Genomic DNA, 20,807 nt, shown 5'->3' with positions numbered 1-20,807 from the left:
TTTCAGTGAGAGTGGTGCATGTGATCTTTTGACCTGAGATCACCATGGTACCTTATGTGAATGGACCCTTACTTTAGTTTATTCTCTAGCACACCACTTTGAGATGTGTGTGGGATATTCTGGATATGGCAAAATGTGCATGGAGGTTATGAGTGGTCAACAAAGAATCGATCACTCCTTGTAAGAGGACATCCTATGTGATCTTATAGGATGATGACTCTGAAAGTCTCTGGCCGAGCAGGGATGAATAGTAAAAAAAATTTTTACTGGTTTATCAATCGAGTGATCATCATCTGATCGAGATATATATGGTTAGATATTTGAGTTTGATATATTTTCATACTCATAGCCTTTTCGAGAGGTTGTGTGATCGAAAGATTGAATTGCATGGTAACTCACCACAGAAGAGTAATTTTGATATTTTCATAATTTTAAATCTTTTGGATAGTTATGATACATTGCTAGACATCAATCTTGACTTGTGGACTCGACAGAATTAAAAGAGTTTAATTCTAGAATTAATTAGAAAGAGTCCTAGTTGATTGGGACTCTTGAGCTGACGTAATCCAATCGGATTAGGGTTTCATCAAGAGTTTAGGTCCACTGCTGGCTAGAATTAAAATTCAAATAGGTCATACACAATAAAAACTTGATCTTGATCTAACTAATTTAAATTTATTATAAATTTAATGTGTTAATTAAATTACTAGCACATGAATTAACCCGAGTTTCCAATTGGATTCAGTGCAAAGGTGTTTGTGCTAACCTAGTCTTGTTGCCTTGACCTAATGTGATTAGGTTTGAACCATCTAATTTATTAGTTGGTTTTATCTAGTTTTGTGAAAGTGTTCCATGTGGAACCAACCTCCTCCATGCCAAAAGCCATGCATAAATTAAGTGTCACACCCAAAATAAATTGTGATGAGAAGGAAGAGTCCTTCTCACTTACTCTTCTTAATTTTATTATCAAATTCCACACGTTCTAGTTTTTTGTGCACCATCTGATGGAGCTACAGGATATGTGGGTATGGAAGAGGAGAAGAAATCCTTATCTTGGAAGTAACTCCATGCCAATTTATTTTGGACACCTCCTTTATTTTGGGCGTTGAAGTGGAAGAGTCCACTTCACTTGGGACTCTTAATTCCTCTTATAATCCACACATTTTCTTCCCTCCACCGGCCATATGATGGCTCCTGGGATTTTGTTGGCACAGAAGGGGAGGAGTCCTTCTACTTGAAGGCTCTTCCACACCTAGAGTTTCTATATAAAGAATTCATTCTTTATAGAAACAAAGGGATGGCACATGGGATGTGTTTGCGCCAATTAATTTCTTCCTTAATTCCATGCACCATTTTATGGCATTCAAATTTTTTCTACTATAGGAGGAGTCCTTCTGCAGATGGAACTCTTCTTATTCCATGCCTTGACCCCTTGGTTTCCACATTGAAATTTATTTGGAAGCATGTAAGGGAGTTGGGATGCCAAGAGTTGGCGTCCCTTGGTGTCTTGTGTGGCGCCTCTTCATCCCTTATATAAGGGGCACCCCATATGGCATAAAATCTATCCAAAATCTATTTTGGATATGGGATTAGATGAGGAGGTGATAGAAAAATTTTGAAGTAAAAATAGAAAGGGAAAGAGAGAGAAAAATAGAAAGAAAGAGAGGAAGAAAAAAAGAAAGTATGAGATACTTATCCTTAAATCAGATTGTTTATGTGTTGAACATAAAATCTGATTAGAGTGTGGTAAGATACTTTGGAAAAGGATTTCTAGAGTGGTTCTAGTGGAGGTCATGAAGGCATACAAGCAATGGTGCATCGAGTTCTTGCAAAGGACGATCGGCAGCGAGCTTGCGAAGAAGGCTGTAGCACCGTGACGAGTTGGAAAGGGCCCTGATCAATCCTGTGTGGATCACCATTGGAGGGCTTCTACTTTGGAGTCTCATGGAGATCTCAAAATTATCAGTTCATGATCTTCATGGTGGTATAAGACTTTTGGTCTTCTCCTTATTTGCATGTTTTTGTGTTTTGATTGTAATCGTCAAGGGGCTCTTAGGGTTTTGAGTTCTGATGGTTGTGTTTTAAGTGTTAAACTTTGTTTTCAAATATTGAATGCATAATAAAAAAAAATTAAAATCTATTTTCATTACATCATCGGAACCCAACAAAAGTAGTTTGGACTCTCACCTAAACTCCTACCTAAATTCTATCTCTTCCCTATTTAAACCATGCATCCTATGGGATGGGGTGAGGGCTGATATGGATCAAGTTTGATGCCAAAAGAAAGGGGTTTTTGTGCATGAAAAATCAAGGGAGAGAGAAGGATGGCGTGAAGGCCATGGGCGTGAAGTAAGTTGCTCCTATCCCTTCTTTCTTACAACAACCAAAGGTTGGTTGTTAGGACATCTTCTCTCCCATATTTTGTCCATATTTGGACATGGGTTTTTCCTCTTCTCTTTATCCAAATATTGGACAAAATTCTTACATCTCTAGTGTAGAGATTTGGTGCATGGATTTCAAGAAGAAAAGAGAAAAAAGGGTTCTTCTCATGATCTCTAGCATAGAGATCAACATCCTTCTATTTTTTCTTCTTCTTTAAGAGTATCTTGAGAGAAAAGAAGATTTTCAACCGTCAAGATGTGATCTCTGCAAGGGAGCTAGGACTCCGATGAGATTAAAAAGCTTCTGATCAGATCAAAGTCTCATGTGGATATCCGTAGAGGTCGGACACTTATGCAGTTTCAAGGGACCTTCGGAAGACATCCATGATCATCAGTTCACGGTGAAGATTGACTCATGCCAAGGTATATTCTTTATTTATTTTTTTTATTTAATTTCTGTATCTAAATTTTATCTCACATATGATGATCTTATTTATTATTTTAAGATTTGATCTTATGCATACTTAGATTAAATTAGATTTAATCTAAAAATTTTTAAATTTTACTGCATACTCATTTTGAAAAATTTTTGCATGCATGAAACCATGAAACTCCAACAATAAATTCAATTGACTTTAGTCTAAGTTGGAGTTATTGAAAATTATGTCCTAAAGCTAATTGTATTATTCTAAATAATTATTCTCTTGTATATGAATTATAAATAAATAAATAAAAATTATTTTGGTAGTTCATCATATTTTAACATCTTCCTTATAGAACTCTTAATTATATGGTGAAGTCCTTAGAACTATAAAACAATCGATAAAGGTGATGAGAATTTATCGAATAGTTCTTAAGCTATGTTCATGACCAAATGATACGTTATTAATAGGACAATAATAGTTTTCGAGTTTAGGTCATTGTATGTCGAATAGGTTGGTTGTCCTCATAATCAAGAAGTGTAAAGATACTGATATGGCATGCAGATGAGATGTAGGAGTACATCATCACTGAACAATAACTTAGTTGCAGAGCACTCTGCTATCAAAAGTAGCTCATGAAGGGTATGGCAATAAATATCCTTCCGACCTGAGATCACCACGGTGACTTGCAAGCAACTCACTATACTTTGATGCTGGACCATTTATATTTCTAATACAATAACGAAAATCTATTGGGTACAGTCAAGTACTTGTGAAGTCTGTATGTGAGTCAAGATGGGATTGACCCCTCCATATTATAGGAGATAATGCTTTACTATATTTCAATTTAGTAAAACCTTGGCTAAGGTAATCCATGTGATATGTCATAGGATTTGAAAAGTTAAAATACAATGTAGATGACTGATCCAGGATTTGATAGTTTACTCTAAGAACATCCTGAGCATTAAGGGTACGTCAAAGAGATGAATTATGAGGTAACTATACGCCAAGATTCTTGAATGTTGCTTTGTAATTATTCAATCTATTCGGACATCAGGTATCATTGCTAGATGGCCACTTCAATTAATATAAAAAATTATTCCTATACTACCGGTTTAGTATTCGAACCTATGGAGTTACGCACAAAGTCAAGCAATGTAAAAAAAAATTGACCTAAATCTAGGTGTTCAATTTGAAAGTATGTGACGTGATTGAATAAATAGATTTACTTAATTAAGAATTAAGTTATAGGTCATATGAAATTAAACATTGACTATGTCTAGTTGGCACTGGACTTGATGTGCAGGTTTGATTCTGGAGATGAATTTGATCTAACCTGTGATTTAAAAAATTTTTGAGAGATTGGATTTGAGTCTTAATTATTTTAGATTAGATCTGATTTAATTTAATTAAAGCTAATTGGATTAATTATCTAAGTTAGACTTAGATCTAAATCCTAATTAGATTAAGATTAATAGCCTCTTCAAATTTGTTCGAATCAAATTCGAATTAGATATGAATTGAACCCAAATCTGATCCAAATTGGATTAGGTCTACAAAGCCTTATTTTCCTGAGACTCTCTCACTTATTTTGCCAACCAATATAGAGGAGGGGTGATGGAATTTCCAACCCATCCTCTTGTGCGTGCGTGAAAAGGAATGACGTGCAAGTTGGCATCAATTCTCCCTTAGGTCTCTTAGTTAATAAGGATAAGAACTAATTCAAATCTGATTTGAATTAGAGTCCTTATCAATCGGGGCTTTGGATCAGATATTGGGTGTCAATTATAAGAAGGGGTGGCCATATATTCACGGGAGATAGAGATCTGAAATCACCATGAGGAAGAGTTGTTTTGTGCGACAAAAGAGAGGAGGGCACTAATCAGATTTGGCATGAAGGTTTCTTGGCGTGGAGAGTTCTTAACGTACTCTCTCTTGCTGTGAAGAATCCCTCCCTAGCCTCCAACCATGAGATCAAATCTTGATGGCCTCCCTTTGCTTCCCTTTTGAAGGAGCGATGCCCAAGGTGTTCATCTATCTTTTCTATGATGCCTGGCATGCATACGAAGTAGAGGATCTGCGCATCCAGATCTTACAAAGTAACTGATTTCAGAAACATCCAGCAACCTTGATCAAGTCTCCACTGTGCATCACAATAAGTCATAATAGTTATGAAATTTTTAATTTTTAAATTTATTTTATTTCTTTCTGGCAATCCGATCTGAATCGGACTTTTTCCTTCAATGATTCTATGCCCATGGTCTATCTGGGATGTTGTGTAATCGAAAGATTCAATTGTATGGTAACTCGTCATGAAAAGATAATTTTGATATTCTGTCAAATTTCATATCTTTTGGATAGTCATAACATAATACTAGACGTCAATCTTGACTTGTAGGTCCCAGTGAATTAAAGAGTTTAAATTCAATAATTTAATTAGAAAAGAGTTCTAATTAATTGATGTATTTGAGTTCAATGTGTTTTGAACCTAATTAGATTAGATGCACTTGAGCCTGGACTTACTGCTAGCTAGATGTGGAACTTAATGGGTCACACACAAAAGAGATTTGATCTAGAACTTTTGATTAGGTCTTGTTGAACCTAATTGAATATGGATTTGGTTGAAATCCAAAATGAATTTAAGTCAAGCATGCTAGCACATGTCTAAACCCTAATCCCTAATCTAATTGGATTCATTTTTGACAATGGGCTTTGATTAGCTAAAGACCAAATTTGTTGGACTGCAGTTGGGTTTTGAATGGTTAAGATCCTATCTTGAGTTCGGTCCATAGCTCCTAGATTTATGGGTGTCCAAGTGTTGGACACAAGGAAGATTTTTGATGTCCTAGAGTTGGACGTAATGGGGAGTCCACGCCATGAACTCGTGCTCTTCTTCCTTAATTCTGGCATGAAAATCGTTTCACACATCCCACCTCTTCCCACGCGTCTGGGATTAATGTGGAAGGATTTAAAATGCCATGAGATAGCATGTTCCATAAATATCACTTGGTTTAAAGGAGTCCATGACTCCTTGGTTTCTTTCCATGCCAATTATCCCTTGAGATCCCATGCATTTTCTGATATGATTTTGCAGCAAGAGTTGTGCGCTTCCAGAGTTTTCTTTACGCCTCTTCATTCCTATTTTAGTGGAAGTGTTTCATGCAAAATAGTAGCCCCTTTTGGCCACGCTTCTCTGATTTTTCTGCGCCCACATCAGGACATCCAAGTATTTGGTTGCTGAATGAAAATCCATGCTAAAATGGTGTGAAAGATTTTCATATCTTTGAGGTTTTATCCCATGGCCACACGTCCTTGTTTTGGAATAGTTTTTGGGCATCCAATAGTTGGACACCTGATAGGAACTCCACGCTAAAATTTAAGATGTACATGCCTCCAAAATCTGCGCTGAGTCCTTGAAGAATGTGATTCTTTCATTCCATTATTGATGTGTGAAAGTGTTCACGCCAAAATAGAATTCAGCGCCCCAACCTTCTGAGAGAAGGACTCCTCTGTATCTAACACCAAAGAGGGATAAATATCTCTAGTTTTTATCATCCAAGTGTTGAGCAGTTGGGCGTGAGACTGAGTCTATCCATGTCTTGTTTTTAAGTCAGGATTTGGGTTGATAAAGGACTGATTACACGGCTTAGGTGGGGGTTTCTTATGTCTAATTGTTGGATAGCAAATGGTCCAAATGTTGGACAGCAAAAGGGCCAGGGGATGAATGGATCTGAGAGATCAAACATCAGATCTAGTGTGTGGTTTTCTTATGTCTAAATGTTGGACAGCAAAAGAGGCTAAGTGATATTAGAATTATATGTCCAAAAAAGGGAAGAAAGGAAAGAGAAAATATCAAGTGTTGATGATACAAAGTTAGGAGCAGTTGCTGATTTTTTTGGAAAGAAATTCAGCGAATCCGGATTGGGAAGAGCACTAGATCGAGATCCACATGGATCACTTTTGGAGGGCACACGCTTGGGTGCCTCAAGATTGCCATTCGACGGACAATTCTGATTTTCAAGTATGGTATAATATTTCTGATCTCTCTTTTATATATTATGTGATTTATGTTTGATTGAATACATCAAGGTGATTTTGGATTTGGGGTTCGGATTACTTGTTTTCAATTATTGATGCATGTTTAAAATTTTTAAAATCTATTTATACTGCACATCCGAGTCCCAACGAACTCTTTTCCATCATTCACACTATCATGGCCAAAGATTTTTGAACTTAATCTTATGAATAATATAGGACTACTCCTTATCTATCAAGGTCGATAGATCCCATCTTAGTGTACACCCTTCTCCTGCAATGAACCTACTGTAGCCAACATACATCGCAAGATTTTGAATGGCTAGATAACTATATGATTGTGCAGTCAAACTACAGCCGTCCCATTATAAATAGTCGAGGCACCGTAGATTTAAGGACTACTCACACCGCTGCAACATCGAGTATATTACTTACGAGTGGATAGATATCTATATGACTACTCATATTTGTCACGCTCGGTACCATTATTCTTTAACAATCATCTGTACTCTCGTTTTAATATCCCTACACTATAGATTCGAGACTCGTCTATCCAGAGAAAAGCAATCCGTGCACCAATCTCATTAGATCAATCACTGTCCTTGTGATGATCTATCAATCGAAAGTATTTAAAAATTAATCAATAATGACACATGTCTTAAATTCTCAGCTCTTGAGAATATGTGTCATCATCCTATTAATTTCTTAGATGATTCATGGACACATGACTCAACATAAATAAAAATTAACCCTAGTTATTTTATTTAGTTACAAAACTATGCTACTAGAAAGGTTACATGTGTCGGCCAACTTGGCTTCTAGGGCATACATCTAACACTTCCTTAGGGTATGTCCGAGTCCTTTTCTTTGTTGATTCATTTGATTTTCCTTTGGCATCCCATGTTAACTTTGATTCTTGGTTTTGTAGCGATGAGGTCGGACTTTGGGTTGATTAGGACAGCTTTCTTGACGAAGAGACTAAGTATCGATTCGAGAGAGGGTTCGTCAAGGATGAAAGAATAGTGTCCTACAAGTCAATTACATAGATGATATGTTGAAATTTTTTCTTGTTATCTTTCTACTCATGTACATGATATTATTTATTTATAAATTATATGAGATATTGTGTTTCATCATATGCTGTATATATCTTATTATCTCATTCATTACCTCATAGATTATGACTTAGTTAAGAGAGTTAGGAGTATGTGTCACATACTCCTAGCTCTCTTCTAATCATGCTAAATTTTTTCTTACTTAAGAGTTTGGTAAAGATGTTTGCTAATTATCTATAGGTGCTTATAATATCAAGCATTATATCTTTATTTTGAATATGATCTCTTATGAAGTGATGTCTTATCTCAATATGTTTAATTCTTGAGTGCTGAGTTAGATTTTCAGTTAAGTTTATTATACTTATATTATCATACCTTATAGAAATTTTATTTACCTTAATGCCATAATCTTCTAGTTATTACTTAATTCATAAGATTTGAGTACAATATTTTTTAGTTATAACATACTCAGCTTTTGTTGGGGATCATGCTATCAAATTTTATTTCTTACTATACCAAAAAATTAAGTTAACTCTTAGCATTGATAAGTTTTATTTGTACTTTTTCTATTAAGTTTACAACCAGCTAAATCAACATCAAAAAAATCAATCAATTCGATAAAAGAGTGTCTCGAGTACTATAAACTAATATTAAAAGTATCAATTAAAAGTCTAAAAATTGTTTCAACAGTAAATAAATATGATTATTTAAGATTAGACTGATATCTAGCATACATACAAATATTAAATATTATATCATGTCTACTAGTAGTAAGATAAAGTAAAGATCCAATTATATCACAATAAAGTTTGAGATTGATACTTTACTATTTTCATCCTTATCAAGCTTATATAAGAGACTCATAAATGTGCCAATTAGCTTACAATTCTCTATTTTAAATTTTTTAAGTATTTCTCTTATGTACTTGATTTGGTTGATGAAGATCCCCTCTTTAGTTTGCTAGATTTGGCATGGAGAGTTCTTAACGTGCTCTCTCTTGGCATGAAGAATCCCTCCTTAGCCTCCAATCATGAGATGAAATCTTGATGGCCTCACCTTGCTTTCCTTCTGAAGGAGTGATGCCCAAGGTGTTCATCTGTCTTTCCTGTGATGCCTAGCATGCATGCGGAGTAGAATATCTGCGCATCCAGATCTTGCAAAGCAACTGATTTCAGGAACATCTAGCAACCTTGATCAAATCTCCGCTACGCATCAAGGTAAGTTATAATGGTTATGAAAATTTTAAATTTTAAATTTATTTTATTTCTTCCTGGTAATTCGATCTGAATCGAATTTTTTTCTTCAATAATTCTATGCCCATGGCCTATCTGGGATATTATGTGATCGAAGGATTCAATTACACGATAACTCACCATGAAAGGATAATTTTGGTATTCTGTCAAATTTCATATCTTCTGGGTAGTCATGACACATTGCTAGATGTCAATCTTGACTTGTAGATTCTAATAAATTAAAGAGTTTAAATTCAACAATTTAATTAGAAAGAAATTCTAATTAATTGATGCATTTGGGTTCAATGTGTCTTGGATCTAATTGGATTAGATGCACTTGAGCCTGGACTTACTACTAGCTAGATGTCGAACCCGATAGGTTACACAAAAAAAAAAATTGATCTAGAACTTTTGATTAGGTTTTATTGAACCTAATTGAATATGAATTTGGTTGAAATCTTAAATGAGTTTGAGTCAAACATGCTAGCACATGTCTAAACCCTAATCCCTAATCTAATTGGATTCATTTTTGACAATGGGCTTTGATTAGCTAAAGACCAAATTTGTTGGACTTTAATTGGGTTTTGAATGGTTCAGATCCTATGTCACGCCCCCGACCCGAGATTTGAATAGAGGGTCATGGCAACCACCGCATACTCATAGAATACTTTTTTCATAAGCATGCAAGGCATCTCATCATGATATCTTCACACAAAGTTAAATAGATTTTTCAATATTTAATAATCAAACCTTAGTTCAAATAATAAATCAAAACTCAGTGTTCAAAAGAAAATAACTGTCTGACAAAGTCAACACTAAAAAAACACTAAAAGTCTTGAATCAATTCTGAGAAAATCCTAAATCAATGAGCTAACTCCATCTCTAATCGCTCTCCCAACCGAAATCCCGCATCACGCTAATTTTTTGGATCTGTAAGAAAAATATAAAACTCATCATGAGCTAAACAGCCCAGTAAGCAGTGTGTACCTTTAACTGAATAAGTCAGGCAAATAATACTATACATATCGATTTACTGATAATAACAAAATCAATATGTAATTTCATGAAATCATAATCATACTATCAATCATATATAAAATTCAATTCATCATAATTTCAAATTATGCTTATCATCTTAAATTCATCAATTTCTTAAGTTCTTCTTACCAACCATGACTATGACCACATTATCCCTGTGGCAGGGTCATAATATCGCGTATCTGCTTGCGGTGGGCTGCGAATCATCTGGCAGCCAAGTCCTTTGGAACTGCTGGTCTCGCTGGCGGTTTGTCGCTGGTCTCTCTGGTGATATGTCGCTGGTCTCGCTGGCAACATAAACCCTCAGGACAGTCAATTGCCAACGTATATGCCCCCATTGGCGGGGTCCTCAACACAGTTAGATTGTCAATTTCATATTATTTTCCAATTTATATATTATTTTCAAAAATAATATAAATAAATGATATTCGAGTCAAATCAATCATATCATTCTTTGTGATCATACATCATCATAATAATTTTTTTCAACAAATAAATTTAATCATAAATAATGTCTACAATTAACTTTCATCATAATCAATTATTTCAATAAATAATTTCAATCACAAGCATGCATAAATTTATTTAATTCATAATTTATTAGAAAAATTCAGTAAAAGTAAACACTACTTACCTCAAAAGAAAATCCAAACTAGAAATTCTAGGAATCTCAAAATCCTTCTCTGAACCTGATACGTCAAATATCATATTTTTAATCAAAATTTTATCGAATTAAAAATAACTAAAATTATTAAAATCTAATTCCCCATAAGGATCAACTTGACGACAGCATCCAAAATTTTGGACTAATCCATGGACACCCTAATTATATTTATTTATTTTTATTTTATTATTATTATTATTATTATTATTATTTTTAATTCTATAAATCCTAAATATCTAAGAGAGAGAAAAGCAAAGAGAGAAAGTTTCTCTCTCCTTTCCTTTTTTTTTCTTTTTCTTTTTTTTTCTTCTTTTTCTTCTTCTCTTTTTTTTTTCTTCTTTTTCTTCTTCTTCTTCTTCTCGGCTCTTTTCCACACCGGAACAGGGGACCGGTGTCCCTCCTTTTGCCGGGCCCTTCAGGCCACGACTGCCGCGACGGAGGCTGACAGCAGAGGGAGGCTGCTCCCCCGGTTACGGAGGAGCATGGCCAGCGGTCGATTGCGATCGCTGGCGCCAAAAAATCCAAGGGAAAAGAGGCCAAAACAGAGGTCTCTTTCCCGACGAAAATCAGCGACACTCATCGCCGGCAGTCACGTGTAAGGGTACGGAGGAAAGGGAAAAAAGAGAGGAAAGGGAGGAAGACTTACCTCGGCCTCCGGTGACCCCACCGCGAGCAATCACGCAAGAACCAAACGGTGTCCGCGGCTCCAATCGGGAAAAACAGGGAGAAAGAGAGGGAAAAAGGCCGATGGTCAATTTCTAAGGAGAGGGGAGGTCTTCTTATAGAGGTCCTAGGACTTCGAGAGGTCCTAGGACTCCCAAATTGCTTGGGTCTCGTCGGAGAAGAAGACTCCTATCGGGAGTCTTCTTCTCGATTTTCCTCTGTTTTCTTTTTTTTTTTGGGCTTGGGTCTTGACGTTATGGGCTTGGGGCTATGACATTCTTCACCCCTAAAAAGAAATTTCGTCCTCAAATTTTTCATACCTTAGTCTCGAAGAGCTGGGGATATTTTTGCTTCATTTCTTCCTCTAGCTCCAAGTAGCTTCTCTTTCGAATGTCGACTCCACTGTACTTTGACATAAGGAATATTGCGACGTCTCAGCACCTGTTCTTTACGGTCCACGATCCGTATCGGATATTCTTCATATGTTAGATCTTTTCTGGCTTGTATTGGTTCAAGTTCCACGATGTGATTGGGTCTGGTAAATATTTCTTTAACATAGAAATATGAAAAATATTATGTACTTCTAAAGTGAAGGGGGTAAGGCAAGTCGATAAGCCACCTCACCAATTCTTTCTAAAATCTCAAACGGACCCACATATCTAGGATTCAATTTGCCACGAATGCCAAATCTTGAGATTCTTTTTGAAGGAGATACTTTGAGAAATACATGGTCACCGACTTGAAATTTTAATTTTCGTCTCCTGTTATCTGCATAACTTTTCTGTCTGCTTTGTGCTGCCCGAAGTCGTTCTTTAATTAATTGAATCTTCTCGACTGTTTGTTGAACAAGTTCGAGACCCAATATTCTTCGCTCACCAACATCATCCCAGTGAATCGACGATCGACATCTTCTACCATATAATGCTTCATAAGGTGCCATACCAATGCTAGCCTGATAACTGTTCTTGTAAGCGAACTCAATCAAAGGTAGATGCTCATCCCATGAACTTTTCATATCCAAAATACAGGTTCTCAACATATCTTCTAATATCTGAATAGTTCTCTCTGACTGACCATCAGTCTGTGGATGAAAAGCTGTACTGAAGTTCAATTTTTTTCCAATGCCTTGTGTAAGCTCTTCCAAAATTGTGATACAAATCTGGTGTCTCGATCCGATACGATGGTCACTGAAATTTCATGTAGCCTTATAATTTCTTTCATATATAACTTTGCTAGTTTTTTCAAAGTAAATCCAACTCTAATTGGTAGAAAATGTGCAGACTTTGTCAATCGGTCCACAATCACCCAGGCTGCATCATTTTTACTGGGAGTCTTTGGTAGTCTAGTTACAAAATCCATAGTGATATGTTCCCCTTTCATACTGAAATATCAAGAGGTTGAAGTAGTCCCGCAGGTCTCTGATGTTCAGCTTTAACTTGTTGACACACCAAACATTGAGCCACGAATTGAGCGATCTCTCTCTTCATATTATTCCACCAGTATATTTCTTTTAAGTCTCTATACATTTTAGTACCTCCCGGGTGAACTGTATAACCGGTCTGATGTGCCTCCTGAAGTATTTCATGCTTGAGTACTGAATTATTGGGTATGCAAATTTATTTTCGAACCTCAACGAACCATCTTCATGTATCTTGAATTCAGATTGAACACCAGTTTCTACTGAATTCTTTATTTTCATTAGTTGTGGATCATCATTCTGGGCAACTGTAATTCTTTCAATGAGTGTTGGCTGAACCTTCATGTTGGCTAATCGTACTGTCGAGTCATATATTCGGATATCTAATTTCAGTTTTCTTATATCCTTTAATAATTGACTTTGATGTGTAATTAAAACTGTCAAATTTTTCACAGATTTTCTACTAAGGGCATCAGCAACAACATTAGCTTTTCCGGATGATAATGAATTGTTAAATCATAATCCTTTAATAGTTCTAACCACCTTCTCTGTCTCATGTTTAATTCTTTCTGCGTAAAAATGTACTTCAAACTCTTATGATCAGTAAACACTTCACACTGCGCACCGTATAAGTGATGTCTCCAAATTTTTAGGGCAAAAATCACTGCAGCTAATTCCAAATCATGTGTCGGATAATTCTGTTCATATGGTTTCAATTGTCTTGAGGCGTAGGCTACTACCTTACCATATTGCATCAATACACAGTCGAGTCTCTTTTTAGATGCATCACTATATATTGTGAAACCTTCATCTCCTGTTGGTATAGTAAGGATAGGGGCTGAAACTAATCGTTGTTTTAATTCTTGAAAACTCTGTTCACAATCTTCGATCCACTCGAATTTAACATCTTTTTGAGTAAGATAAGTCAAAGGTGCGGCAATGCGGGAGAATCCTTCTACAAATCATCTGTAATATCCTGTCATTCCCAAAAAATTTCGAATCTCGGAGATATTTGTGGGTATGTTCCACTGCATCACAGCTTTCACTTTTGCTGGATCTACAGAAATTTTATCTTTAGATACGATGTGTCCTAAAAAGACTATTTTGTCTAGCCAAAATTTACACTTCTTAAACTGGCATAAAGCTTTTCTTTCCTCAATATTTGTAGTACACACCATAAATGTTCTTCATGCTCCAATTTGCTTCTTGAATATATCAAGATATCGTCAATAAATATGACAACAAACTTATCAAGATAGGATCTGAATATTCTATTCATTAAATCCATAAAGGCTGCTGGAGCATTGGTTAACCCAAAAGGCATTACTAAAAATTCATAATGTCCATAACGAGTTCTAAATGCAGTCTTTGGTATGTCCTCTGTTTTGATTTTTAGCTGATGATACCCTGAACAAAGATCAATTTTAGAAAAGACTTATGCACCTTGCAACTGATCAAACAAATCATCGATTCGAGGTAGAGGATACTTATTTCTGATAGTATTCTTATTCAACTCTCTATAGTCGATACAAAGTCTCATACTACCATCCTTCTTTTTCACAAATAAGACTGGAGCTCCCCAAGGAGATACACTAGGCCTTATAAAACCTTTATCCAATAATTCCTGTAATTGATCTTTTAACTCCTTCAACTCCATAGGGGCCATTCTGTAAGGAGCTTTAGAAATCGGACTGGTATTGGGTGCCAACTCAATGGTAAATTCAATTTCTCTGTCTGGTGGTAGTCCGACTAAATCATCAATGAATACATCTGAAAATTCATTTACGATAGGAATATCCTGTAACTTCAATTCATCATGTTCTTTATTCTTTATTGATACTAGGTAACCTCTACATCCCTTTCTTATCATCTGTCTAGCTTGCACAAATGAAATAATACGTGGAAGGGTGGTTCCTGTACTTCCATCAAAACTGAAAGTTACTTCTTCCGGTATGTGAAAATTCACTCTCTTTCTATGACAGTCTACAGAGACATGATAAGTAGCCAGTCAATCCATTCCTAGAATGACATCGAAATCATGCATATCTAGGACCACCAAATCTATCGGTAATTCTCTTTCTCCTATTCTGATACTACATGACTTGCACACACTTTCGGTACTCAAAATATCACCTACTGGTGTCTCAACATATAATTTGATTTTCATAAGTTCACATACTATATCATGTTGTCTAATAAAAGTAGTGGATATAAAGGAGTGTGTAGCACCAGAATCAAACAAAATTGAAGCATGAATATCAGATACAGGAATGGTACCTGTCACCACAGCATTAGAGGCCTGAGCATCCTGTTGTGTGAGTGCATAGATCCTTCCTTGAGTTTTCGGTCTTTGACCTCCGTCCTTTGTTTGTGTGGGTCTATTTTCATCCATCTGGGGGCTATCTGCAATCTTGTGTCCTTTCTATCCACATCTAAAACAAGAACCAGTATTCCATGGGCAATTAGAAGACTCATGCTCTCTTTGGCCGCATCTCAAACATCTAGCTGCCTCATTCTCACAATTCTTATCAATTGCTGGCTTCTTTGCTGGACCCTTATTGTTCTGATTTCGTCCTTGAGTTCCACTAAACCTATTTCTCTTCTTCTGATTCCATTCTCGCTCCGCATGAGCTTCATTAACTTCTCTCTCAATTATTAGAGCTTTATTCACAACTGAGGCATAGGTAGTTAGCTCATAGGGTACAACTTATTTTTTGATTTATGTCTTCAGTCCCATTTCAAATTTGTGTACTCTATCTTGCTCAATCTCAACTAATCTTGGAATAAACTTGGCTAACTCCGTGAATTTAGCTTCATATTTTGCAACAGATCTGTTTCCCTGTTTCAGATGAATGAACTCCTGCTCTTTCTGTATTCTGACACTTCGGGGGAAATACTTGTCAAATAATTCATCTCGAAATCTCTCCCAAGTGAGTGGTATCCTATCGTGCTCATATTTTTATTCCAGTATACGCCACCAGTTGTATGCCTCACCTTGTAACAGATATGCTGTATAACGGATCTTCTCTTCATCGTGGCATTCTTGCACGACGAAAGCCTTCTCCATTTTCATAATCCAGTTATCTACTTTCAGTGGCTCGATGGTCCCTTTGAAGGCTGGAGGAGCTAGCTTCTTAAATTCGACGATATTGTTTCTCTGCATCGGATGTTCTCCATGTCCAGGTGTCGGTGGAAAATACTGACGTGGCTGTACATGTTGTTGTTGAAGTAACTGTTGCTGTGTTTGTACTACTCCGATCAGAGTTTGCATTAGTTGAGTCATGTTCGGCTCCTCCTGTACTGTCGGAGTATTTTCGGTAGGATCAAAGATTCCCTCCTGCTGAATTGTGCCGCTGTTTAATTGGGGAGTGTTATCGCCAAGTGGATTTGATGTCCCTCCTACCGCTCCTTGAGTATTCTTCGCTCGTCGTGGAGGCATATTGACCTATGATAAATTTGAGATACTAACTTATCCTTAATAAGATTATAAACTTTACTTGAGACAGGTCAGCTCATAATCATCGTAACTAACCTTTCAATTTCCTAATGTCTATCCATCACTCGCTCACTCTATTCTACATGTCTCTATCTATCTACTTATGCTCTGATACCATATTAATTATCACGCCCCCGATCCGAGATTTGAATCGAGGATCATGGCAACCGCCGCATACTCATAGAATACTTTTCCCATAAGCATGCAAGGCATCTCATCATGATATCTTCACACAAAGTTAAATAAATTTTTTAATATTTAATAATCAAACCTTAGTTCAAATAACAAATCAAAACTCAGTGTTCAAAAGAAAATAACTGTCTGACAAAGTCAATACTAAAAAAAAACTAAAAGTCTTGAATCAATTCTGAGAAAATCCTAAATCAATGAGCTAACTCCATCTCTAATCGCTCTCCCAACCGAAATTCCACATCCCGCTAATTTTTTGGATCTGTAAGAAAAACATAAAACTCATCATGAGCTAAACAGCCCAGTAAGCAGTGTGTACCTTTAATTGAATAAGTCAGGCAAATAATACTATATATATCGATTTACTAATAATAATAAAATCAATATGTAATTTCATGAAATCATAATCATACTATCGATCATATATAAAATTCAATTCATCATAATTTTAAATTATACTTATCATCTTAAATTCATCAATTTCTTAAGTTCTTCTTACCAACCATGACTATGACCACATTATCCCTGTGGCAGGGTCATAATACCGCATATCTGCTGGCGGTGGGCTGCGAATCATCTGGCAGCCAAGTTCTTTGGAACCGCTGGTCTCGCTGGCGGTTTGTCGCTGGTCTCTCTGGCGACATGTCGCTGGTCTCGTTGGCGACACAAACCCTCAGGACAGTCAATTGCCAACGTATATGCCCCCATTGGCGGGGTCCTCAACACAGTCAGGTTGTCAATTTCATATTGTCTTTCAATTCATATATTATTTTCAAAAATAATATAAATAAATGATATTCGAGTCAAATCAATCATATCATTCTTTATGATCATACATCATCATAATAATTGTTCAACTATAAATTTCAATCATATATAGTTTCAACAATTAATTTTAATCATAAACAGTTTCAACAATTATTTTCAATAAATATTTTCAATCACAAGCATGCATAAATTTATTTAATTCAGAATTCATAATTTACCAGATAAATTCAGTAAAAGTAAACACTACTTACCTCAAAAGAAAAATCCAAACTAGAAATTCTAGGAATCTCGAAAATTCTTCTCTGAACGTGATACGTCAAATATCATGTTTTTAATCAAAATTTTATCGAATTAAAAATAATTAAAATTATTAAAATCTAATGTCCCCATAAGGATCAATCTTGACGACAGCATCCAGGATTTTCGGACTAATCCATGGATACCCTAATTATATTTATTTATTTTTATTTTATTATTATTTATTTTATTATTTATTTTTTTAATTAATTCCATAAATCCTAAAAATCTAAAAGAGAGAGAGAGAGCAGAGAGAGAAAGTTTCTCTCTCTCCTTTCCCTTTTTTTTTTCTTTTTTTTCATTTTCTTCTTCTTTTCTTTTTCTTCTTTTTTCTTTTTTTTTCTTCTTTTTCTTCTTCTTCTTCTCGGCTCTTTTCCACGTCGAAACAGGGGACCGGCATCCCCTCCTTTTGTCGGGCCCTTCAGGCCGCGGCCACCGCGGCGGAGGCCGGCAGCAGAGGGAGGCTGCTCTCCCGGTTACGGAGGAGCATGACCGGCGGTCGATTGCGATTGCCGGCGTCGGAAAATCTAAGGGAAAGGAGGCCAAAACAGAGGTCTCTTTTCCGACCGAAAATCGGCGACACTCGTCGCCGGCAGTCACGTGCAAGGGTACGGAAGAAAAGGGAAGGAAGAGAGGAAAGGGAGGAAGACTTACTTCGGCCTCTGGTGACCCCACCGGCGAGCAATCACGGCAAGAATCAAACGGTGTCCGCAGCTCCGATCGGAAAAAACAGGGAGAAAGAGAGGGAAAAAAGGCCGATGGTCGATTTCTAAGAAGAGGGGAGGTCTTCTTATAGAGGGTCCTAGGACTTCGAGAGGTCCTAGGACTCTCAAATTGCTCGGGTCTCGCCGGAGAAGAAGACTCCTATCGGGAGTCTTCTTCCCGATTTTCCTCTGTTTCTTCTTTTTTTTTTTTTTTTTTTTTGTGGATTTGGGTCTTGACATTATGGGCTTGGGCTTGGACTATGACACTTACGTTTATATTCTGCTATTTTTATTTTTTCAAATTTTTGTTGTTCTCTAAAAAATTTGTTTGACATAAATATCGGAGGATTCTCAACCACTGCATATTTCGTTGTTCGTCAATTTTTTCGACCACTCGTCCCATCTCTTCAGCTCCACGCGGGTCCGATTTCTCCAACTCAGATTTTTTAGCGGCAACAATTGCAAATAAGAAGACAAATATAAATATATTGATGGCGTTAACAAAAACATCCAAAGAATAGCTGTATGATTTAGGTAAGACTCTTGCTCCATGTAGATGAGATTCCTCAGCATGTATATATAGATAAAGTAGTGCTCATCCTGATACTGGGTGGCAGACATAAATATGATGAATTTATTGCCTATGATTCTTGAGTCATCCAGAATTTCCATCCTACCAATTTCCTCCACGTAGAATATCCATGTTGACCCTCGATGATTTCAATCACTTCCCTAGTCTCATTTGCCACCATTTAGTCTCCAACGCGCACAAACAAAATTTCCAAAGAGCAAAGCTATGGTAACTCAGTAAAATCATCCAATATATAAAGTCACTCAGCTGTCTTGCACCGTTCCGCATTGCTTCATTATATATATATATGAATGTATGTATGGCAGAATTCATGCACGATGCTGATTCAGGGGGGGGGGGGGGGGGGGGATAACGAATACTTTCGAGTTACATAGCTGAGTTACTAAAATCATCGTGCAGAAAGGATGCGAGAAGGTAAATTTTATCGGAGTCGGGGCGTCGGACCAATCTCTTCTCCACCTAACCGGTATAATAAGCCCTCACAATCCATGATCCATTTTGATATGCATGATAACTACCACGTCGTAAATATTCTATTGAAAACATACTGAAAAAATGTATTGTTTCAAAAAAATAAAAAAAGTCAAAACCTGATCATGTCCAGCTCATTCCAGCGCATTTGCAAACCTACTCTCCCCATATATCCCACATACACTTCCTCCCCTCCCACCCCAACCTCCTCCTCCTCCTCCTCGATCCACCAGCACCACCATCACGATGGCCTCCACTATCAGCACCACCATTGCACTCATCGTAGCCACATTGCTCGTCCGTGCCCGAGCTCAGCCTGTGGCCCCTGGCCCGACCCCGGCACCGCTCAACCTCACCGCCGTCCTCGAGAAGGGCGGCCAGTACACCACGCTCATCCGCCTCCTCAGGACAACCCAAGTGGAGCAGCAGGTCAACAGCCAGCTCAACAACTCCTTCAACGGCCTCACCGTCTTCGCCCCCACCGACAACGCCTTCAACAGCCTCAAGGCCGGAACGCTTAACGGCCTCAGCCAACAAGAACAAGTTGCACTCGTCCTCTTCCACGTCCTCCCTCGCTTCTACAGCCTCTCCTCCTTCGAGACTACCAGCAACCCGGTTCAGACCCAGGCATCCAGCAACAATGGCGTTTACACGGTCAACATCACGAGCACGACGAGCCAGGTGAACATCTCGACCGGCGTCGTCAGCACGCCGGTCACCAACACGCTTAGATCCGACTTCCCACTCGCCGTTTACTCGATTGATAAAGTCCTGCTGCCTTATGACCTCTTCGGGGCCAAGCCTCCGGCGACGGCTCCGGCACCGGCACCGGCGAAGGAGAAGCCTGGGAAGAGCGACAAGACCCCGACAGCACCGAAGGCCGATGGGCCTTCGGCGGAATCGGAGAGCAGCCCGTCGGCGGCGGTCGGTTTGAAGGGGAGGGGAGTGCTGGTCTGGAGTTTTGTTGCGGGGGCGGGGGTGATGGGGATCATTGGGAGTCTTTTGTGAGGAGTGCATTGAGTTCTTCTTCATGGGATTGTATTGCGTTGTGTTGCATGGATTTATGGTTGTTATTGCGATTGTGTTCGATTTGTTGTGGCGTTTTTTTTTCTCTTTTAAATTTCCTCTGGCTTTGTGGTTTTCTTATGTCCACTCGACACCTCGCTTCTCTCTCTCTCTCTCTCTCTCTCTCTCTCTCTAAAAAAGAGTTCTTATGATCTTACAAAATGATATGCTAAAGACTTGGGCGAAAGTAAAATGAGATGAATAGACATATACCAAGCTCTTTAACAAAATGGATGTTAGTACATTTACATGTACAAGAAAATCATCATGTTTTCATGATTTTTCATGTTTATTAGAAAGTTCAATTGTGCACGAACT

General features: G+C 37.4%; 1 protein-coding gene and 1 long non-coding RNA gene across 2 annotated transcripts; both read left to right on the top strand.

The window, feature by feature from the left end:
* The first annotated feature begins 661 nt into the window (after positions 1 to 661).
* LOC140855810 (uncharacterized) lies at positions 662 to 7,974 on the top strand. Its single transcript, XR_012139121.1, has 2 exons — positions 662 to 2,804; positions 7,767 to 7,974. It is a non-coding gene; the product is annotated as an uncharacterized lncRNA (long non-coding RNA).
* An 11,654-nt stretch (positions 7,975 to 19,628) lies between these two features.
* Positions 19,629 to 20,569, top strand: LOC105043389 (fasciclin-like arabinogalactan protein 9). The gene has a single exon (XM_010920920.4). The coding sequence runs from the start codon at positions 19,671 to 19,673 to the stop codon at positions 20,430 to 20,432; it is 762 nt and encodes a 253-aa protein (XP_010919222.1). The 5' UTR covers positions 19,629 to 19,670; the 3' UTR covers positions 20,433 to 20,569.
* The last annotated feature ends 238 nt before the right edge of the window (positions 20,570 to 20,807 follow it).

Source organism: Elaeis guineensis, chromosome 2 (genome assembly GCF_000442705.2).
Source record: "Elaeis guineensis isolate ETL-2024a chromosome 2, EG11, whole genome shotgun sequence".
Taxonomy (NCBI): domain Eukaryota; kingdom Viridiplantae; phylum Streptophyta; class Magnoliopsida; order Arecales; family Arecaceae; genus Elaeis; species Elaeis guineensis.
Note: the sequence above shows the minus strand (reverse complement) of the source record. Positions and strands in the feature narration are given on the sequence as shown.

Coding starts and splice junctions, on each gene's coding strand:
- LOC105043389 (XM_010920920.4), top strand. CDS start 19,671: ATGGCCTCCACTATCAGCACCACCATTGCACTCATCGTAGCCACATTG.